Source organism: Vipera berus (genome assembly GCF_964194415.1).
Source record: "Vipera berus genome assembly, chromosome: 1".
Classification (NCBI taxonomy): Eukaryota; Metazoa; Chordata; class Lepidosauria; order Squamata; family Viperidae; genus Vipera; species Vipera berus.
In genome coordinates, this window is record NC_138202.1 from 269,095,499 (window position 1) to 269,119,867 (window position 24,369).

The 24,369-nt window shown below is 35.9% G+C and overlaps 1 protein-coding gene across 6 annotated transcripts in view; it reads right to left on the reverse strand.

Annotated features, from left to right (window-relative positions):
- Positions 1–24,369, reverse strand: part of REPS1 (RALBP1 associated Eps domain containing 1) — a 47,517-nt gene that overhangs the window by 16,301 nt on the left and 6,847 nt on the right. For 4 of the 6 annotated variants that reach the window (XR_014028076.1, XM_081340228.1, XM_081340225.1 and 1 more), the window contains 8 exons: positions 22,642–22,838; positions 18,903–19,056; positions 15,366–15,493; positions 13,290–13,452; positions 12,667–12,730; positions 9,226–9,380; positions 6,654–6,790; positions 834–914 (listed from right to left, as the gene is read on the reverse strand). Coding sequence is in view for 5 of the 6 variants with exons in the window: in XM_081340225.1 (XP_081196351.1) it covers positions 834–914; positions 6,654–6,790; positions 9,226–9,380; positions 12,667–12,730; positions 13,290–13,452; positions 15,366–15,493; positions 18,903–19,056; positions 22,642–22,838 (1,079 nt within the window). In the remaining variant the exon portion in view is untranslated. The remainder of the gene's footprint in view (positions 1–833; positions 915–6,653; positions 6,791–9,225; positions 9,381–12,666; positions 12,731–13,289; positions 13,453–15,365; positions 15,494–18,902; positions 19,057–22,641; positions 22,839–24,369) is intronic. The other 2 variants (XM_081340226.1, XM_081340227.1) reach the window with 2 other exon arrangements.

The following is a 24,369-nucleotide window of genomic DNA, read 5'->3' on the forward strand; positions in this document are numbered from 1 at the left end:
AATACTACTAATAAAGCAACCTCTTTCCTGATTGGTTGCTGTCTGAGTCCAATTCAAGGTGCTCATAAACATGTATAAATATTTATAAGCTTATAGCTAAGCTATTACTGAACTGATGACTCCTCTATAATCTGCAACATACACTCTGGTCATCAATGGAGCATTTTTTGTGGTTCCTCCCCATATACATTTGGCAACAGTAAATTCTGAGAAATAATATGAGGGGAAATATTGGTTCTTTGGAGATAAGTTATTATATTTAGTTTAGCTTTCTTGTGTGCAAGATCATATGATGAAGCATGTATGCCTGACAGTGCCTATGGCATCCATGTATTTCCACGGTGAATGTGGGAAAAGTAAAGATTTAAATTGTGTAATCATGAAACAGGTCTACAAAGGGCGTATGCATGTAAGAAGCTTTTGGGTGTAACAGAAAGAGAACTGCATCCAGAAAAACCAGATGGTCCTGGATGTCTATGTTCACAGTTTTGTCAAGTCACAATTTTTACTCATTTTATTTCCAACACATTTATCAATAAAAACTCAGTTAATATGTTTTACCATCTTTTAAAAAAAATCAGTGTTAAATAAGAATCTCAAAATATTGGAGCAAATATTAGAACAGACCTCATTTTATTTTTGTACTTTTAAAATACCCTATTTTAGTCGTAGTGATAGACAATTTAATGAATTTTAAAGCAGATCGAATTATTAAATTGTTCACCATTCCCCACTTTAGAATCACACATTAAACATGCAAAACCAAAACAATTAATGAAAATTTGGAGTTAATAAAATTAATTTCAAAGAAGCAAGCTAAGTGATTGACTTACAGGATCAGCTGGTGCAATGTTAGAATCAAATTGGGTCAGAGTTTGTGAGCTGGAAGAGCGTTCACTAAATGTCTCCCACTGCTAAACAGACAGAGGAGAGACAAAATGAGAATAGAGTCATCCCCGGAGAAGATTTAGCATAGTTCAGAGGTTGGAATGGCAGTTGGTTTTCTGGGGGGGGGGAGCCAAAATATACATTTCAACAGTTTTCAGATTTTGTCTTGCAGAATCTTTTAAATCAACGTGAAATATTGTACAGATTAAACAAATTTGAAAGTGAAAGTAAGCATATTGATTGAGAAGTTTTTAACAAAATCAAACTATACAAAACAGAGGCTTTTAAGTCACTGCTGCTATTGCTACCAATATGTAAGAGTCCTTGTTTTTCTAGAATCTTTTGTTTTATTTCATTTAAATGAAAATTAATATAAATTTTCTTCACATAAGATCAGAAATAAAATTTATCTTTATATTAGAAAAAATATATGAAAGAATCACATGCAAATTGCCACTGCTATTCTATACCTGAAAGCATTTCTAATAAAGTACATTTTATACATAAATTAAATATATATTTGACAATTCAAATAATGCAAATTCAAACTATTCAATGTGAAAGGAAAACTGCTTTGGCAATCATTTCAGTAAGATCCAAGACATGTCCTGTTGAAATATATAACTGCCAATTATTTTTTTTTTCCCCCATGCATAAACTAAGACACAGGCAAAACAGAAATAATCAGGTTTCCGAGCAATGAAGGATTTGGTCTAAGATTCAATGTTCAAGATTACTTCATGGAATGAAATGTTAATATCTCTGTTAGTGGAATGGTGAGTTAATTATTAGACATATCAAACATTTAAACAAATGGACTGAGTATGTTTTCCTAGAAAATCAGGAGCTGCATAGCTGGGAGAGAACTCAGCTGATCATAAGGGCTGGACCTAGTTAGAGAAACAGTTGCTCTTGGATAAATAAATTAAATCTAGCTGGGAGAGTGTACAAAGTAAAGTTAAAGTGAATAATATTGGTACATCTTGTTCTGTCATTAGTAAGAACTCTAAAATCTAATATATGAATATTTTGAAGAATTTCAGAAATTTTTAAAAAATCCAGAGATAATACTGTAGAAATCTAATGTACCATATAGTGGGGTTTTTTTTAAAAAAAATTATACGGTATTAGATATAATGGACAGAATTCAAAGAACCATGAGCAAGACTAGCAAATAAAACTTTTGTGTTTCTTCAGTAGCAACTTCCTAAACTTAATTTGGCGTGTTTGAAAAGCAATCTGCAATTTGCACAGAATCAGCAATTCAAGGAATTCTGCGGGAACTGTAAAATGTCCTTGCGTGAATCATATATTTTGATATTATCCAATATTGTTTGTCTGTTTACATATATTATCTTTTGTATAATCTAAGATTTTTATGGTGAGTAGAAAGCAGTTCAGCACCTCCCCCAACTTTTCCAGGAGAAAACAAGGAACTTCGCAAGCAGCAAACAGCTTTCTACTGACAAGCAGAAAACACTGAAATGAAATTTGATATACATCAAAGGTCTCAACTGCAGTCGCTGTAATTCTCTCTAATTTCCACCGTACTTCATGCTTCCATGATGATGCCAGCCTGTTTTTATTGCCCCACTTGTGTTATCAATTTAATATGCAAAGGACCTTATGGAATTTGACTATAGGCAGTGCTGCCTTATTTTACTGAGCCTCTTCACATTTGGTGCCTACTAATTTCTGATATGTATTGTATTAATGGGCTCCAACTCTGCAAGATCGTTTTTAAAGTTGTTGATATATCTCATCCATTAAGAGTGAATTAATGTGGGGAAGGTTTCTAGCAAGATTTTTGACCGTTCATTATTGTAACAATCTAATTATATTGACTTTAATATTTGATTTGAGTTTAATTGTATTAATTTTACCATTATTTTTCTATATTTCACATTAATTATTGTAAGCCATCTAGAAAGTTTACACACATAAAAAGCAGGACGCAGATTTAACTGATAAATAAATAACACATTTCTTGAGACCAAGAGACTGGAAGAAGTAATTTGTTGAGCTAGTGATGAAGTTTTTAGGAGATCAACATAAACCAACAAATAGTAGATTTATGGTTTTTAGAGTCAGAACAGAACATTATGAGCTCAAAACAAGTCATCCCAAATATTTCATATGTGAAACAAAACACTCATGTTTTGGAGATTTTGCTCCAGCTTGCTACAAAACACATTGGCTCTTTTGAATAATTCTGGATGTACCAGGAATTAGGACTGGCCTCTTTTATTGGGATCCCCACCCCATTTTCTGCCACCAATGTTTCCAACCTAACAAGAACTCTGGTTCCATCTCTGCTGCTGAAGGCCAGAAGAATTGTGACAAAAGGTCTAACTGGAGACTGCTACCTAATGTTTTGGGGTTATAGGAATCTAGCTGCCTGTGTCAAGAAACAGCACATTCTCTCTACATACTGCTGCAATAACGTGTTTTCTTTTGTTTTCAAATGGTATACCATCCAATAAGTTAGCCAGATCCCCCTTTAACTTTCAATATATCCTCTGTTTCCCACCAGAAGCAACCCAAGTACCAGATTCATCCTGACAGAAATTAGCAATATCAGACAGCAAGGGACCCAGTGGGGTGGGATGGAGAAAAAGACAGGCTGCAGCAACCCTCTGGTCAGTTGTAAGGGTGGATAGATTGCCCAAAGTCTGAATTTCGTTCACATGACTGTGAAGGCGCTGCAGTGGTAGTAACTTTGGGCAGCAATCAACTCTTCGTTCAATGCTATCATAGTTTCAAATAGTCACTGACTATCTGTATTTGTTTAGACTGCTGAGCCATCTAATTAGCCAATGGTTGTAATGAAGGTTTGTTTGTTTCTTTTTCTCTTTAGGGTTCGGGCCTTTATTTCCCATTGTCTGTTGCCCCAAAATGGAGGAAGGCAACCTTTTCAAGACCAGTGGATGCAGTTGGAATTTTGAGCTAATACAGAGGACAAACTCAAAAAATGACTTTTTAGAGAATTGGTAAAATTGTTATCAGCTTCCCATTTGTAGACCCTCAGAATTACCATACCTATTATTAAATTAATCAAAAAATAAAAATAAAAATAAAACATTCAGGTGGGATAGAGAGCTGGTGGGTAGACCTGTTCATAGATACCACCTATCCATTGCTACTCCACAGGTTCAAACTATAACCTGTAATGGCAATAGCAGAGATCCAAAAGTGGTTAAATATAAGGTAAATTTTCATAGTGGTAACTGCTACTTGGCATTAAAACTATTTAGCTTGAGATACTGCAGAAACCTATAACACTAACCACTGCTTGGACTAGGACAGGGATAGGCAACCTTGGCTCTTTTATGACTTGCGGACTTCAACTCCCAGAATTCCTGAGCCAGCATGGCTGGTCAGGAATTCTGGGAGTTGAAGACCACGAGTCATAAAAGAGCCAAGGTTGCCTACCCCTGGACTAGGAGATCCTTGTAATTCTGAATTCTAATATAACTGGCCTATGGAAAGACATATACAAATATTTATTTGAACTGAGAGTGGCAAATAATTTTTGAAGAGACAAATATTTAGCACCACACTAATATATTTTGCAATACAAGCACTGCCCAAGCTATTTAATGTTATAAATAATTTATGCCTTACCAATTTCACTCAGATACTTTCAGCTTCCAGAAGAGATTCAGGAAATTCAGAATTGAATGAAACTCAGAAATTTCACTGAAGACGTAAATCTTCCAGCTTCCAAATGATAAGCTGAAGAAAGCTCCACTAAAGCTCCACTGAAAGCAGGAGCTGATTGTGATCAAATAAAGAGCTGGTTAAGTACACCAGATCTTCATAATTTTTCTCTGGACAAGAAATGGACAAGTTCTCTAGACAATTGTTCCCCATGAAGAGACTGCAATGGATTTAGAAGCTCTCGGAGATCAAGGGATAGCCAGCTTGCTCAAACTGTGTTTGGCACCATTGAAAGACATTGAATTTGCATACATCTTTTCCAATCACTTTCGAAAATTGCTTATTAATTCAGCTACTGATTGACAGGTTAATTTACTGCAACAGGTAAGTTTCCTTCAATCCTTAGCAAAAGAAATTTTAAATAGACTTTTTAAGAATTTTCTTTGAATAAACAGCAAAAGGATGATTAGAATTTTGATTTTGGAAAGTTATAGATAGATTTGAAACACAATTTTGAAATTAATTATAAGAATCCTTCCCGTGATAAAATGTTTTTGTTTGGAATTCTTTAAAAAACATGATAGATGGGATTTTAAAGACTGGACACTAGAGGGAACTAAAAGATTACAATTAAAAGGAAAGAATATTTCATTTACCAATACAGAATGAAGCAAAATATTTTAAGTCTGGATACACTAAAGGCTATTTTTGAACAAGTGGATCCAAAAATTAATTTCAAAGGGGTCTTCCTCTATTTAAAAGATGTTAGGGAAGAGGAAGAACTTTTACCTGACAAGACTGAGACTGATCTAAAAGTGAACTTAAAAAGATAAATTACAAGAATGATATGGAAAAGGATGATACAACAGATCCAGTGGATGTCTTAATAATTAAAAGGAAGATACAAATAACAAACTAAGAGAGTGACCTGGATAATCTTCCTACGAAAGAGGCTTATTAAAGCTTTAAGGAACATTGGAAGAAGAGACAGACGAATCAAAAGAAATAAAATTCTAGCACATTATTTGAAGGGATTAAAGATCAGGACTGTAAAAAGTAAAATGAAGGAATATAAAGTTGGTTTATTTGATCAAGGTTAAAATAGATATACTGTTAACTCTGGTACTCTTAATAGATTTTTGCTGATCAGACTGAATTATGAGATTCTAAAGATTTGTTTATAGATAAGAGGTGACACATGGAAAGAAGAGATCTTTTGTATTTTAAGAGAAGAGATTGTTTATGCTTGTGATGAAGAGTTAAGTCCTTTATATGTCTATTTTCCTTTTTCCTTACTATATTGTTTTTCCTTTTCTATTTTTTCTGAACCTTCTAATTTTTTAAGTTTATATTAGTTTTATTAATCTTTAATAAAATTACTATAAAACTATAATAAAAAACTATAAAAACCATATTTTTGAAAAATACATTTTTCAGATATATTGAAATCTAATTCCCAGTCAATGGACAGACTGATTTAACTGGAATCCTGATTGTACTAGATATAGGCAAAAAGACCCGAGGGTGCTTTCTGGTCTAAGTAAGAAGGGGTGGTAGAAGCTAGTCAACTTGAAATAATCCCAGAAAGTTAAACAGCATTTGGATGGGAAACTACCAGAAATTTTCCAAGATTTTAGATTAGACTGGGAAATCAAAGAAAGGGAAGACAAAAAAAAAGGTAATGGCAAATCACATCCATACTTTTGCCAAGCAAACATAAACCATCGCTAGGAGTCCAAGTCACTTCAAGAGGGACTTTATCTTTTACTGTGGTGTAACAGCAAAATACGAACTGAATCACTCCAAAAGAAACCTCGCTAAATTTTTCTACGTTAGAGAGTTGAAATCACCCTCAAGAAGTTAGCAAAGGATCTATGTAGGATTTAGAACAGAAATCACTGAGACAGCATAACTTTTGTTTTAAAGAAAAAAAAAGTGAGCTATTGTGTACAATCCCAATATAATCTCCAGTTATGACAAGGATCAAGGCTATATACAGGAACACGAAACATAACCCCAAATTTAGAACACAATCCAATCTATATTGTGTTATATATTCATTCTTAAAGTAAGAACTTCTAGAAAATAAAGTATGTTTTGCTAACCTCACTGCTTTGATTCAGTTCAGGCCACGTTTGATTAAGTGATGGCATTGATGGTGATTTGCTTGGCGGCGCTTCTGCTGGGGAACTTGCAAAACCTACCTCAGCAGATTGATCTCCCACTTCTGAAACAGGAACCACTAAAAAAGCCAAACACAACACTGTAGTAATGTCTTTAAAACTGAGCGCTAACAGTTTGTTTCACATTGCAATTTCATAATTAATGTATGGAAGTATGCTTATAACATCTGTTATTTATGAACATTTATCAACTTATTTCAGAGATACCCATTATGCAAATAATTGTGCTATATTTACTTTATTTAGCTCCATTATAAATATTCTAGAACGGGTTTCCAATGGAAAATTTGGGAAATCACAGCATTTGTGGGCAGTTCTGTCATTTGAATGAATGAATGAACCTTTATTGTCAAAGTACAACCAAGTATACACTGAGATTGGCTGAGCCTCCCTTCGTGCCCGCCCCCCCACAACTCACAGTGAGTTGTACTGCTCTCTGCCCCACTATATTAAAAAAAGTCTTTCAGTTTTACAGCAAACCAAAATATCACTGACCACATAGATTCTATTCTCATTAATGACTCTAATAAAATAGTAGTTAAGTAGCCCATTGTTTTATTTTGAACTATAGTATATAGTCTGGGAAAAGAGGCAATATAAACTAGTAGCAAGTATATTTGGGCTAGAAAGAATGTTTTTATTATTCTCTATATTGTATATGATATTTTAATTACTTTTACATTTCTCCTGCTAATTCCCCTCACTTGTTTTGATACATGTATTGGATAGGCTTTGCCGCTGCTGCATATTTCTTAGCATGACCAATTTACCTGCCGTAAAGTAGCAATTTTGTTTTGTCAGCTCTGTACTTAAATTCTTGGGCAGGCTATTTTTTATTTCAGCCTTACCAGTTTGCCATCCAGTAAAAATTGTACTTTATGTTTAACTACATCAAAATTGGATATATCTCCACTAGCCTGAAAATATTGGATACTCTGATATAAGAGGGAAGTAACCAGAAAGGCTATATTGCACAAGAAGAGTTCTTTCATGTTTTGAACTCAAACTATTTTATGTAAGCAGAGCAGAAATTTCAGAACTCTAAGGCAAAATTACCTAATATTTTCCTTTTTCAAAAGTTTTCCTTATAAATTTATACGTTCCAAATGTTAAGAAAAAATAATATTTTCTTTGAACAGCAAAAAAATTATCAGCTTTCTAGTTTCATATATTTGATAGCTACCTAGCATGAGAACAATCATAGGGTTGACTTTACTGGCCAGGGTCTAGAAAATTCTATGAGACTGCAAGAATTTTTGCAAAGATAGGGAAAGTGCAAAAGTTCTGTTTTATTAATAGTCTTTTATGGAAACCTCTTCCAGAAGTTCTCACTCCTTAAAGGATAGTCCTTGACCACGTATTATGTTATACAGAAAAAAAGATTGCTAGATTAGCTTATTCATGGCATTAGAGCGTAATCCTTAGGTGTTTTTTTTCTAAAATATCACCAAAACAAATAGCTATTCCCTGGTTGTAAAAAGGTGGTTGCTAGTTTGGGGTATTGTATACGTTGCTTTGTTAGTAATGCAAACTATCCTCTTTATTTCTATACTTTAAATTGTTTGATTAAATTGTAACATAGCATATACAGAGCTGTTACAGGTGAAATATATTTTTCTGTCCAATAAGCAAGCATGTGGCATTACAAGGATCTAAAAAACATTTTGAAGCGAGCTGAATAATAGTCCCACCCCACCCCCCAAAAAAATTAAAGGACTTTTCACAGTAAGACAAACATCTCATGCAAACTCCATGTTTCCCTCAACATATTATTTACGTGATAGAGAATAACAAGCTAGCTGGAAATACAAACTTTAGCTGTCTAAAATCATCGACAAATGGGTAATCTTAGAAAGTAATGGAAGCAGTAACAATTAATTGAAAGTTGAATAAGAGACATTTTATCTTCTGTAATAGAATGCGTTGAGCAGGGGTGTCAAACTCAATTTCATTGAGGGCCGCATCAGCATTGCGGTTGCCCTCAGGGAGCCGGGTGGGTATGGCCAGGGTGGGCGTGGCTTACTGGGTGGGCGTGGCTAGAGTGCGTATGACCTACTGGGTGGGCATGGCCAGCTCTACATCGTTCGCATCGAGGGTGCCTATGGGGGCCTGGGCAGGAGTGGGAAAGATCTGAGGGTCTCTGGCAGAAGGAGGGTCTCTGGGCCAAGGCAGTGGGGGCCATTCCCTCACTGTTTCCAGGATGGCTTCGTGGGCCACATGAAACCACTTTGCGGGCCGGATCCAGCCCCCGGGCCTTGTGTTTGACATGTCTGGCGTCGAGTAAATGCAAGTAGGATCAACTTACATTTTTGATAAACTGTTTTATTTTACATATGTAAGGACAGAAGCTTCTGTCTCAAAGAGAAAATCAGTTTTACACAGACACACACACACAAGAGAATGAAATAAAACAATGGCAATGCACAAGCCGTACAGTTTGTGTTACACATCCTTTAACAACTAATTCAGAGCACACACACACACAAAATAATACCTGCTGAGTCCTCCAAATCAATCAGCTTGGGCATTAAACTTTCAGGTAGTTTTTCCGGCAAGTCATAACCATTTTTCCTAGCAACCACTAGATGGAAAGCAGCACAGAACTCATCCAATGTTAATGCACCATCTTTATCAAAATCTGACAGCTCCCTGAAATGAAATTATTTAACTTTATTGTCCTCTTTTTTCATACCCCCCTCTTTTCTGTATTTTTCAAAAGTCTTTCAAACTGAGAAAAAGTAATTTGAAGAAGTTCTAGCAAATATCAGATACTTTTACTAGGTAAACATTAGCCTTTCGTAGTCTGGCATATTGCATTTAAAACACAATCAACTGAATCCTAAGAATCCATGAACTCATGGAATGCTCCTACTGGATGAAGAGCAATAACCAATTTTTTTAAAAAACCTAATTTCCCCCATAATTTTTTTAAGAAATAAAACCTTGAAAATTTCCTCCAAAGTGCTTATAGGTAGGTACTCTACACACAGAGGTGATGCAGGAGAATTATTAGGAAATGCAAACTGTCAAAAACCATTTTCCATGCCTCTTTGCCAAAAGGAGTTTGTAATGTATCAGAATCCCATCTATTCACATAATATTAACTCAAAATATCAAAGTTGTGGCATTCAGTATTGTGGAAACCTTGAAGAGAACCCTAATTTTCTGCTGTGGAAGAAAAGCTAACTATTTGACAGCAAAAGTTAAATCTGGACAATTATTTCTTAAAGAATGTGAAGGGAGCATCTTATCCAATGAAGCATTCAAAACACTTGCCTCTTTACACTTGCAGTGATAGATAATATGGAAATTATATCAAACTGAGCTACTATCTTTGTCCCTTAAAAATAGTAGGCAAACTGATGCCACCTAGATTACAACTCTTATCAGTCCCAGTTACTGGACAATACTAATGAAATTGTAGCCCCAAATATTTAGAGTGAGATGAAGGCATGCATAAAAATATTATTTGAACAATAATTGGGCCCAGACTATGTCACACTATATTTACTTCATACAGAAAACAAAAGGCAGAAGTCGTGATCAATTTGTTCTATTGATTGGAGCTAATAAATGTAATCCTTGTGTAATGATTGCCTTGCTTATTGTATATTGACTGTTCAAAGTTTTGATAGTGATGAAAAAGTAACTTTTCAGGACCAGTTACACACTTATGACCTTCACAGGTCCATATTTGTTTTTCAGCCATGCACATGTATACATAACCCGAACTAAACTGTTGTTTCTCTATGTCATATAATATATAGTCATGGCCGAAATTGTTGGCACCCCAGAAATTTTTCCAGAAAATCAAGTATTTCTCACAGAAAAGTATTGCAGGAACACATGTTTTGCTATACACAGGTTTATTCCCTTTGTGTGTATTGGAACACAACAAAAAAGAGAGGAAAAAAAGCAAATTGGACATAATGTCAAACAAAACTCCAAAAATGGGCTGGACAAAATTATTGGCACCCTTAACTTAATATTTGGTTGCACACCCTTTGGAAAAAATAACTGAAATCAGTCGCTTCCTATAACCATCAATAAGCTTCTTACACCTCTCACGCAGAATTTTGGACCACTCTTCCTTTGCAAACTGCTCTAGGTCTCTCTTATTGGAAGGGCGCTTTTTCCCAACAGCAATTTTAAGATCTCTCCACAGGTGTTCAATGGGATTCAGATCTGGACTCATTGCTGGCCACTTCAGAACTCTCCAGCGCTTTCTTGCCATCCATTTCTGGGTGCTTTTTGACGTATGTTTGGGGTAATTGTCCTAATGGAAGACCCAAGATCTCAGACGCAAACCCAGCTTTCTGACACTGGGCTCTACAGTGCGACCCAAAATCCTTTGGTAATCCTCAGATTTCATGATGCCTTGCACACATTCAAGGCACCCGGTGCCAGAGGCAGCAAAACAATTCCAAAACATCACTGAACCTCCACCATATTTCACTGTAGGTACTGTGTTCTTTTCTTTGTAGGCCTCATTTCGTTTTCGGTAAACAACAGAATGATGTGCTTTACCAAAAAGCTCTATCTTGGTCTCATCTGTCCACAAGACATTTTCCCAGAAGGATTTTGGCTTACTCAAGCACATTTTGGCAAACTGTAATTTTGCTTTTTTATGTCTCTGTGTTAGCAGTGGGGTCCTCCTGGGTCTCCTACCATAGCGTTTCATTTCATTTAAATGTCGACAGATAGTTCGTGCTGACACTGATGCTCCCTGAGCCTGCAGAACAGCTTGCATTCCTTTGGAACTTGTTTGGGGCTGCTTATCCACCATCCGGACTATCCTGCGTTGCAACCTTTCATCAATTTTTCTCTTCCGTCCACGACCAGGGAGATTAGCTACAGTGCCATGGGTTGCAAACTTCTTGATAATGTTGCGCACTGTGGACAAAGGCAAATCTAGATCTCTGGAGATGGACTTGTAACCTTGAGATTCTTGATATTTGTCCACAATTTTGGTTCTCAAGTCCTCAGACAGTTCTCTTCTCCTCTTTCTGTTGTCCATGCTTAGTGTGGCACACACAGACACACAATGCAAAGACTAAGTGAACTTCTCTCCTTTTTATCTGCTTTCAGGTGTGATTTTTATATTGCCCACACCTGTTACTTGCCCCAGGTGAGTTTAAAGGAGCATCATATGCTTGAAACAATCTTGTTTATCCACAATTTTGAAAGGGTGCCAATAATTTTGTCCAGCCCATTTTTGGAGTTTTGTTTGACATTATGTCCAATATGCTTTTTTTCCTCCCTTTTTTGTTGTGTTCCAATACACACAAAGGGAATAAACCTGTGTATAGCAAAACATGTGGTCCTGCAATACTTTTCTGTGAGAAATACTTGATTTTCTGGAAAAATTTCTGCGGTGCCAACAATTTCAGCCATGACTGTATGGCTATATGCATAATTCTGTACTTATTTATTTTTGTCATGTTTATGTAGTGTATATCAGAGGTGGTGACCCTTTGAGAGCTGTATGCAATGAAATTTCATTTTAATGTATGCCAATTAGTGTACATTCAAAGTGGCAATAAAGTTATTATTCTATTCTATTCTAAAGCAAAGCAAAGCTGAAGTAAGATCATAAGGTCAGTTGCAGTTTCACTTAGCAATCGCTTCGTTTAACAATCAAATGGCCAATCCCAATTGTGGTCACTAAATAAGACTACCTGTAATTTGGATACAAGTATAAAATCTTATGTTTATTTCCTTGGTAATTACAACAAAATTTAACATGAGATCATGTCAGATGGAAACTTACTCCTTGATTTTAATGGAAATATGATTATGCTTCTAAATTACACTTATTTGTAAGACAAAATGTTTCAGTATAAACGGTAGCGTTAGTTGCTAGGCATTTCAGTTTTATTGCCAAATAACTTGGGCTCTTAGAATGCTGAGTTTAAGTAATTATATTTTAACTTACCAGATGTGTGAAAGTTCAAGAATAGGAAGCTTTGATTTTGTAAAAAATTCTTTAGCTGCAGAACCTAAAAATATTAAATTTATTTATTTATTTGTAAAATATATTGGCTGCCCATCTTACCCAGGTAATGTTTGACTTTCAAACTAGAATGATAACATTAATTGTAAATTTAGTATAAACTTTGTCTATGACACAAAAGCTACTGAGGTTTTAAAGATACACTAGGCAGGGGGCTGGGATCATAATGAGTTCAAAAACGCTAATGTAGGAAATCATTACAAAAGATTAAGCTAAGAAATTCACAAAAGCACTTACACAATATTTAATAGGCTCACTTATGAATAAAGAATCTTCTCTATTAACAGAAGGACCTCTGATCTAGCAGAAATTAATACCAAAAGCTGCATGGAAATTTTTTAGACTTCTTTCCTCACAATCTCATTCCCTGGCTCAGTTTTCTTAAAGGTGCAGAAGAAAAGAAAGAACTGCTTTAATAACATTTTTAGTTACTACATGATGCCAGGAATCTCTTTACTGAAAATTGAACTACATTTTGTAAAATTGGTCTACTATTAGATAATTATACAATTATTCATCGTATCATATGTGCTTAAAAAGCTTACCTGGAATATATCCATTCAGATCAGGCTGAATAGTTTTAAACTGATTTACATAATATTGCCTTTGTTCATCTGTTATTTTCCAAGGATCATCATAGCTACTTGACTGCCTACGAATTTCATTTGTTGTTGTAGCTGATGCTACAGTTCGTACTGTAGTCTGGTCCTGCAATAAAATATTTCTCTTCAGCATTTTCTGCTTTATTGACAATCTACAATTTTCTGTACTTATTTGCCTTGAAAAAGGAAAAAATAGTTATTTATGAAAGTAGACTTCTGACTGGTGCTACCTGAGTAGAGCCATACTTTTTCCCCTCTCCAAATTATGATTGTGAGTTCAACCATCTACTCTTTAGATCCATGCCCCTTCTGGCTAACTAAAACTGCTAGGGAGGCATCTTGTGGGAGAGCTCTTGTGGCAATGAATTATTCCTTGAGTAAGGTGGTCTGACCCCTGCCTAAGAAGCTACTACTAGATCACATCATACTGGATAACATTTGTCCAATATCTCATCTCCCCTTTTTCCCCCCAATCAGGATTCAGGCCTGGGTAGGGGATAGAAATGGCATTGGTGATGCTTTTGGATGATCTCTGGCGGGAGCAGGATAGAAATCCTTTGTCTGCTTTACCTCATAGCAACATAATATCTTTGTGGAGAGGCTCTGGGTATTCTCTGAAGTTGATTCCAGTTGGTGGTGATCGGATAGAAGAGATCAGCCCCTACCCTGATACTCTCCCTTCTTCTATTCAACATCTACATGAATCCATTGGGTGACATCATCTGTTGCCATGCAGCGCGGTATCTTCAGAATGCTGAGGATACCCAGTTATACCTTTCTGCTCCTGGTGACTTAACCAATGGAGTCAATGTCTTATTCTGGTGCCTGGAGGCTATGGAAGCCTGAACAATAAACTTCAACAGAATCCTGCTCGGACTGAATGAGTCTGGGTTTTGGGGCCCTCTGGCTCAGGCACTATGCCAGCTTTGGTAGTTGGATTGCAGTGCCCCAAGCAGACTTAGTGCCCAACTTGCGGTTCCTTCTAGATTAGTGACTCCTGCTCAAAGACCAGGTGGCAATCATAACTAGGAGGGCTTTTGCAGAGTTTTGTGTTGTGCACTAGTGGTGCCCGTATTTGGACCAGGAAACCATGCTCACAGTCACTGATGCCCTGGTCACCTTTCAAATGGAGTATTGTAATGCATTTTACATATGGTTGCCCTTGAAGAGTATCTGGAAGCTCGGGCTGGTGCAAAATGCAAAGGCATGGATAATGTGTGACCAGATCAGTACACGTTACACTTCTGCTCTGTGGGTTCCACTGATTGCCAGTTTACTTCTGGAACCAATTTAAGGTGTAGGTTTTGACCTTTAAAGCCCCTTATGGCATGGGGCTGGGTATGAGGGACCACCTTCACCCAATTACGTCTTTCCATTGCATCAGGAGATATGTTGCAAATCCCATCTCTGAAAGAGTTTCATCTGGCAAGAGAGGGGCTTTATCTGCCATGGCACCCACCCTCTAGAACATCATCCCTACTGAGGTGAGGTTGGTCCCATCCTTGAAATCCTTCCCTAAGTCTCTTAAAGCATGGCTGGCTGGGTCAGCAGGCCTGGAGATCTCAAGGAAACGGTGAAATTCTGCATTGTTTTTAACATCAATTATATTGGTGTTTTTAATTGTAGTTTTAATGTTTGGATGTTATGATTGCTTTTACTGTAAGCCACCTAGAGTTCCTCTATTCTGAGATGGGCAGATATTTTTGACAGGTAAATAAATAATTTGAAATGACAACAGCCATATAAGCAACATAATGTTATGGAAAGTGTGCACAGAAGAGTTTTAAAAATCAAAACACAAAGAAAAGCTGAAAGCTGGTTTTACAAATGAGTTTTAAAATTAAGATTCCTTGACCAAGAATCTTCAATGCCAGATTACATTCTGAGAAAGGAAGAATGAATTAGAGCTTAATCTTAAAAGACATGTGAAGACACAGCACAAATCTTTAGCAGCAATATGAAAATGACTGACATTATTTGGAATGAAGCAAATAAAATAATACTAATAAAATGTCACACCTGGACAGAAGCAGGATGCATGGTTAAAATAGTACTGGTTGGTGTATTATCTGCAAAACTGACCCAGTTTTCTTGATGTGGTGGGGGTGAATGGCCAGACCACACTGGTTCACCAGCATTACAGGAGCCTAAAAATCAGAATGCATGTCAGTTTCAAAATCAGTATAACAATCTATTCAAGAAATGTCTGTGTTGAAATACTTAAAGAAGTTAGCGAAACAGTGGTTTGGTCAGGGGCTTAGAAAAATTTAATGCAGGATCCTAATAATATAGGTTCAAATGAGATTTGAGCTCAACCACATACTCATATTAAGTATAGTCTTGATTTCTTATTTCACATACCAATTTCAAAATAATTCACTCAGTAACCTGCTAATTGCGTTAACCATTATTACCCATTATTACTACAAAGATTGCTTATCAAGGCTTGGTTTCCTAATCTGTCTGGCAGACATGTTAAAATTTGCAGTTTTCTAGCCAAACAAATTTGAATGTAAAAATTGCGCATCCCAAATCTGAATGTGTAACAAGAGGAGTGAATGAACGTTAAGACTTAATCCTAATAAACAAAACTTTAATAAAACAACAATATACTATCAGAGATACTTTCTGTAATAAATATCAACCAAACCATGGTTGATTCTTTCACTTTTAACTAGATAAGAGACTTTGGACCTTTTTTTGATGACACACTGTTGGCAGTTTATTAGTTCAATAGAATAAAACAAAAATTCCCTGGTTGTGTTAACTATGAATCCCCAAACCTGAGGTTTCCACTCAAAAGACAAGCCAATTTTTTCTATCAGTTTTGCACCATTTTTTCACCAAGCTTGGGTTTTTTTTTTTATTTCCCCCTTTGTATTGGATACAAAGGGCAGAAGCATTACAAATCTGGGTTTCAAACAAAGACTAAGAAATATGTTCCCATATTCACCCAAAAGCCATATCAGATTGCCCTGATTGTGCCTGGGCCTGGGTATTCTAAAGTGAATTGACTAACATGCCCCCAACTCTCCTGCAAAATAGGAAGCACCATAAAAATAAGGCATCATCAAGCCCATACCAGTGCCTAGTTAAGAATATAAAGACATTTAAAATCTGGCTTCAGAGAAGATAGCCACAAAAAAAATTTTTAGTACAAACATAAAAATGCTTCAGTTTAAATTTGATGTTTAATTTAAAAATGGATTTATTTTTGCTAATGTGTTTTCAAATGTTTACTGAAGGTTTTTCGTAAGTAAAAAATAATAAAGAATAAAGAAATAATAAATATTTTTTAAAAAATAAATGGGAAACGTTTTATGGAATTTGGGGGTTAGGAAGAAAAAAGTGAAATGTCTCATGAGATCATCAATGATTTCAGTGATTGAAAAGATGAGAATTAAATAAGAGGCTGAAGGGATTTTTGCAATAGCTAAGAGAAGGGGAGATGATGGGTTTGTTAATATCTGTTGAAAAGGTTAGAAGTCATCTATCTTAATTTCTTTAGTTATTTTTCTTTCTTTCTTTCTTTCTTTCTCTTTCTTTCTTTCTTTCTTTCTTTTTCTTTCTTTCATATCAATGACAATGACATTCTTTCACAAATGAAACACGGGAATGCTGGAATTCTAGAACTAAATAAACTTTAAAAATAATCTAGTCCATCCTGTGATGATAGACAGTGGAAATCTCAACAAATGCTACAGTGCTGTACTAGATTAATTTCTTGTAGCTGAAACAGAAGTTTTTATTGTAACTTCTCACAATAATCTGAGAAGATGAACAGAACTATCTAGGCACAGGCTTTTAAATTCTATTTAAGTCCATAATTTTATCAGGATAATAGAATTTAATTCTATTTCAATCTAACCTTTCTTAATTTTAGGTCTCAGAGCATAACCAGATGCAGGCATTTTTTCTAGAGAAGCCTAGTTAAAAACTTATGAAAAATGTTATTTCAGTACATAAACAAAGCTTATTCTTGAGTGTGGAGAAAACAGCGTTGTCTCAATTATTATACATTTTAATTATTACCATCCATTCTCCTCTTCATCATCTACCAGCAGCTTTATAGAATATTATCTGAATGCGTCTGGCAGTCTTAGGCAGAGCACTTTGAAACTTGGGGGTGAAAATGAGAAATAAAGAGATTCAGGTGGCAAGTAACAAATGCCAGCCAGCTTGGAGATCTCCTCAGTTTATACATCTGAATTAGCATCTTATTATTTGAAATACACAAGGAAATACTCATTAGGACATTGCTCTTAAAACATGCTACAACTACAAAAGCTGAACTAGGTTTTGAAGTTAAGCGCTTTCGACCACGCAATGTACTAAACCCTAAATATGAGTTCTTACTACTGTATCCCTGTGTTCACGTTACATATTATGCCCAAACACATAAAGCATATTGTGCTTAACATGTTCTCACAAACATACTAAAATAGTAGTTGTGGTTAGTACATTGTAACTAACATTCTCTTTAGTTAAAAATTAAAGTGCCCTGGCAGTCAGATTTATTCAACTGTTTTAATAAATAACATGAATGAGCAAAGGGAAAAACCGATGTATTGTATTCCTAGTAAAATCCTGTAGTATTGCTTTATAATCCCTTTATAAAATCATTCTTGTCCCTACAATCTTCCTACAACACTCTTCTTACTATTGGTGGCCGATTTAAAATGGATCAAGTACTGCACAAAGGCCAAGACATCATAGCACTAGAAAAGTAGTATAACCAGAAGTGTTACTTATAATAGTTAGTTACTACTATAAGAAGTGCTACACTATTTTTTTTCTGTTTCCCCTCTCATCCCTTCTCTACTCCACAGACATGAGGGAGACACAGATCTCACACACCTAGTGTGTGATGACTGATTGATTAAAGCCACACCTCTGGAATTACAGGAGGAGCATGGATGACTAATCCTGGTATATTCTCTGGGGTCAATAATAGTTCATGACAGATAATCCCAAGAGCAGCTGTCTTCTCCACCCCCACTCGTACCCAGAAACAAGTATGGTTTCCAAACAGTGAAGGCTATGCAGGGCCAAATAAAACAAGCGACTGGCACATGATAAAGTGGGATGACTGGTTATTGTCATTTATGAATTTTTCAGCAAAAGATTTAGCTTCCCTCAGTACAGAAATAGCCAAGAAGAATATAGTATTTGTGCGATATTGAACTATCGAAGCACAAAAAAAAGTTGGAAGTACTGAAGAGTCAAGCATCATGTGGACACACAGTGTAGAGATCCTTTGAAAATAAAGAGCCACCAGACAATAAAGAAGATTTGTCTGATTTCTCAGAAAGAGAAATGATGGGTTTGCATTGGTGCAGAGCTGAAGGTAAGGATTATTTATCACTAGGGTCAGTACTGCCTGAGGTGTGCATATTCAAGGCATAAAGTATGGTGAAAGTAATTTCTGTGCATATCACCTGTTCACCCCATTCTAGAAACAGGCTACCTCAAATGCCTGGAATCCCTAATTAGTTATGAAATTGTTTGACAGGAATTTCACAAGCCCAGACAACACTAGAAGACATTTCTTAATACCTGACTGTGCTTCATTAAACGGAGCCCAGAAAGGTCCCTGTCCAGCAACAGGCCGCTCATTATTTCCTCCACTAGGATGGCGGCTGTGTTTCCTCCATGAATGGGGAGAAGTTGGTGGAGACTGTTGTGGTGAAACGACTGGAGATGTAGACTCCTGAAAATAAAGAAAACTATTAAGTACTGAAACATACTTCTAAAACAAATCACTGTTCTTGGATGAAAACTAGCGGAACAGAGAACTGATTTCTGTTTATACAATCTCTTCCCTTCCTTCCATCCCCTCTGAACCAGACTACAGGTAGCCCAAGTGACTAACAAGCGGGGCTTGTACTTACAACAATTTCAGTGTCCTACAGACACGTCGTTGCCATCTGTAATCTTCCCAGCTGACTTCCAACAAGCAATCAATGGCGCCGCCAGTAGGAGGTTGCTAGTTGGAGTCATGCAATGATTCACTTAACCATGAATGATTCACTCCACTTAGTGACTGCCATCACTAAGTGGAGTGGTCATGTGTAGTTTTCCTTAACAAGTGCTTTACTGGGTGACAGATTTGCCAATCCCAATTACAGTTGTTGAGGACTACCTGTATGAGGGTACATGGGGAGCTTCAGGGAATGAATTCTTTTACTCCTCTCACTTTATCTGCAGAAATTGATTCTGCTACTGAATCTATGAAGCTGAATTTCACCCAAGATATAATTTTATTAGAATAGGTTAACGCATTTTGAAAGGGACAGGTCCTATCTTTTTGATTGCAGAACAGCATTACATGAATAAAATAATATCTCATCATTGAATAATTAAAATACTCCTCCACACAATGACAGATACAACTTATTAAGACAATAGCAGTTGTCAAAGATTTTTGTAGAATCAAATTTAGTTCTCTTTATTGAGAAACAAACAAATAAAAAACTACAGGGAATTACATGCTGGGTGAAAAGTCATGCTGCATGAACCAATTACCACTTGAGGCTTTTCTCTGCCCCTTTTCAAGCAAAATCTGCTCAAAAGATTGGACAGTCTTTTGAAGCAGATGTTAAAGGCATGACAAGGAGGGGAGAACTGCTCTATTCTAGCTTTATTGATGAAAACCGTTCTGACAATAGATTTACTATGTGTACAGGAAACATTCACCAAGGATAGTAGTTTGTAATTAAAAGTCCTGCAGACATAAAATATTCAGAAAAGTTTTTCATTCTCATTTACTGCTGTTCAAAACTGTCTGGTACTCAACAGACAGGGTATAACTACATTTTTGTCAGCATTTATTCTCTTATTGCAACTGTTCTCCCCCACAAATGTGGGGGAGAGGTGACAGGAAATACTCTTTTAAGAATACCTTTCAGTTAACACAATCTCTGGATCAAGCCCAGCTTGTTCAGACATGTCTGATTCCAAAGCACTCAGTAACAATATATTATATACAGTATTTTTAATGGAATTACATTACATGTTGTGCTGCCAGCACCATATACAGAAAATAGTTGAATGCATACTTTTGATACAAGTTATAGTCTGTCAACTCTATGATAAAGGTTTTCAGTTGAAGGCAGTCAGATGAAAAGTAATCAGTAAAGCCTGCCTATATTTAGCAATCTGTTCTAAGCAAAGTAAACAACTTGGTCAAAACAGTATTACTATGGATACATGAATTAAGGCTGTGCAAAGCCTTCCAAAGAGGTACTTCTCTGTGTGGGAACATATAGGAAGCATCTTTCCTGAAATAATTAAAATAGTTATTTACAAGAATTGCATGGAAGGTAATCCCAGGTCTTTGCACATGCATACATGGACATCCATTTTGCTTCATTTCAGCTGCTGGAACTTATTGACTCTATATGCTTACTGCCAATTATTTTCACTTTTTCCCTTGATTTTTAACTTGCTTTTTCACCCTGATGTTGCATCAAGATTAACTTTCTTTAAATTAAGTCAAGTAAATCACAGATGGCAAACCTTCACATCCAAACTGTTCCTGAGATCAGAGATCTGGACCAACCTAATTCTATGCAGATGATTGCAGGTTTTTAATAATTCTTCCGTACAAAATATGTGTCAAATCAAGGTGTGTCTAATTCACGGCCCATGGGCTGCATGCAGTCCTTCCTGGACAGCTAATAATGTGGCACCACAAGATCATAAAAATATATTAAAAATAAAGAATGTTTGACTTGTACACACATTAACTATATTATATATTTTATAAGCAGCCCAAGTCAATTCCTCTTTGCTCAATGCGGCCCAGGCAAGCGGAGAGATTGGACAACCATGTCTTAGACCTTGACACATTTAATGCCAACTAAAATGGCACTCAAGATCAACAGAGGACAGACTGCAACCTCTCAATACAAAGGAGGTAGCAAAAGGTTATTATTACTCAAATATATGGAAAAATGGCATTTAAAATAATGGTTAAATGTATTGCTTAAACAACAGAAAGATTAGTGCCTGAAATCTCTGGATGGCTTTCCATACCTAAGGTATAGTCTGTTACTTAATAAACCTTAAACCTGATTGTGCGAGCAGTTGCCAGAAGTAAACGCTGAAGCCATATATGAAGGCAGTGCATATCTGAGTAGTTGAAAACCAACCCATTTGAGATTTTGGCACTGTAAGTCCTGCTACTCTAAACTATTCAGAAGCAAATAAATATTCATTTAAGGTTTTCGGAATTAAGCAATGAGATTCTCGCAACCGGTACAATTGTTACCATATCAACTTGCGCTTCTGGACAATGTTCATAGTTAGCCTCACAAAAAATATTTTGCAGTAATCAAGACATTAGCTACAATGAGACATTTTATACACACAAAGTTCTGATTAGCAATACAATTGAAGCTACTGAAAAACACTCCCTGATACGGGAGTTCCCTATGCATCTACGCAATCTCTCTGTTCACATACTATTTTGGTTCCTCAATTCAGGAAAATGCAAGTGTTTTCAATACTGCACTATGTATAAAAAGGAAAAACCAGAAAAGCTGAAGACCAATCTACAAATTAGGAATCAAAATATTCATCCCTGCTAAATCCAATATTTATTTTTTTTTAAAAAATTGCACAAATGTTCAGCAGAAATTGTTTAGAAAAATAACTGTAGAATTCCTGAACTTCTCATCTCTTTCAAATTAAAATCGAATCTAGAAATAAATCCACACCATTTTAAACTGTCTACTTATCTCCAGATTATCTTCTATATATCATTGTATTTTCAAATAAATTGGAAGAGTCGAAGTCCAAACCTTCCAAACCTTGAGCAGGGGGTTGGACTAGAGGACCTTCAAGGTCCCTTCCAGCCCTATGATTCTATGTTTATATTTAAGAGCATATCATTTCCTAGACCTAGAGTAGCTGGTGAGGGCACACATGCAAAGAAAGGAAAAGGATTCTGTTCAGCCAGCACTATCTGTTCTGTTGGAAGGAATATGCTAGGTTTGGTCATACAAATATTGAAGTATTTTATTTTATACAAAAAATAAAAATTAAGCTATGTGATTGTGTGAAACAGAGTAAAAGAGCAAGACTAGTTTGAGAAGGAATCTACTGAAAACCTTATTAAATTTGAGATTCTAGGATAAAATCATGGAATCTATTTTTCCTGATACACAATTTCACAGACAAGTTAAAGTAAATCAAAAGTAGCCAAGCCTGCGACTGTTTTTTTTTAAAATTTATCACAGAACTAGACATGAAAGACACATGTACCCCTAAGTCGGCCTCTAGATTTCATTACCTGTTGATCTGTAGTTGGACGTTGCTGAACTATATCATGGCTCACAGAGCCTTTTTTAGCTTGTATTCTGCCTGGTGGAGGAGGAATTGCACCTGAATAGGAAGATGAGTTATCAGCATCTGAAGAATATAAGGAGGAATGCCTTAACTCTTGCTCATTCTTTGACATCACAAACCGGGGTAGGGGGAGGTCTTTGACTGTCAAAATAAGATGACATGGATTAAGAAACTTATATTACAAAATTCTGTTGAGCAGTAAATTAAAATATAATTTTGAGTCGTTGCTAAAATATTTTGTTAAATCCTATTGTATTACTATGAAAATAACTAAGAATTGTGACAGTTCAGTTAAGATCCAAAGAACAATTATCTTTAGTATCAGTATTTTCAAACATAAAAACATCAATACAGGTAGTCCTCGACTTAGAACAGTTCATTTAGTGACCAAAGTTAAATGCCACTGGAAAAAAGTGGTTTAGGGCCGTTTTTCAGTATCCCCATGCTCACGTGATCAAAATTCAGACGCTTGGCAACTGGTTCATATTTATGACCATTGCTGTGTCCCAAGATCATGTGATCTCCTTTTGTGACCTTTTGTCAAGCAAAGTCAATGCAGAAGCCAGATTCACTTAAGAACTGGTTTACTAACTTATCCACTGCAGCGAGGCACTTAACAACTGAGGCAAGAAAGGTCATAAAATGGGCAAAATTCACTTAACAAATGTCTCACTTAACAACAGAAATTTTGGGTTCAATTGTGGTCGTAAGTTGAGGACTACCTAGAAAATTTAAATATTTTAATAGGGATAATTTATTTTCAAAATGTCTTGAAACTTTAAACACATCTCTTTAACATACACATTTAATATTTTGTATTTCTTTTTATCTAGAAACAATCATCGGCACTACACACACACACACACACACACACACAGGAGTGCTGTAACAGCAAGAAGCTTCCATAAAGTAAGGAAATGTAATTTTCCATACAATGTACACACATATGTAGTTTAGGATCATTTTTGTCAATAAATAAATGAACAAGTCTAATGTTTTTGAGTCATTTTTGTAATTGGGGTTCTCTTGATCTAGTTTTAGGACTAGTGGGAAGAAGGGATGATGTTTTAAGTTACATTTATGCAAAAATATCAAAAATTCAAAAGGATCCACAAACCTTTAAGAACCACTGTACTGTATGTGTTTGCATCTCTAAACAATAAGACAAGGTATCTTAAGTAGCATTGTAACTTAGCACTGAGCTTACTGTATCAGTATTACAACTTCCCAAATCCAAATTTAAAGCATTTTAAACCAATCTTGACTAACCAAGCTGGTGAACCTCAGGAAGAGAATCAAAATAGTTTCAACTCAGTTCAGCCTGGTAATTCCAAAAGCACCTCAAGCCCATTACAGCGTAATACCTGAGCAGCCACGTATTAGAATGCACACAAGCTTTTTCTGCTTGTGCTCCCCCCCCCCCGCTTCTATAGTTACTGACAGCGAATACAGAAATCTTATCAGGCATTACTATTTCATTCTTTTGTAAATTCACTTATTTATTCCTATTTCCCACTACGGGAAAAATAAATAAGCACCGACTTTGAGAATAAGAAGTTAAAATGAAAATCAGGCCAAGCTGTTTGACATTCCTTTTCATATTAAAAATGAAAATTCTGCATTTCCCCTTACACTTAAAAATGCATGACAATCTTAAGACTGAAAGGTTTAC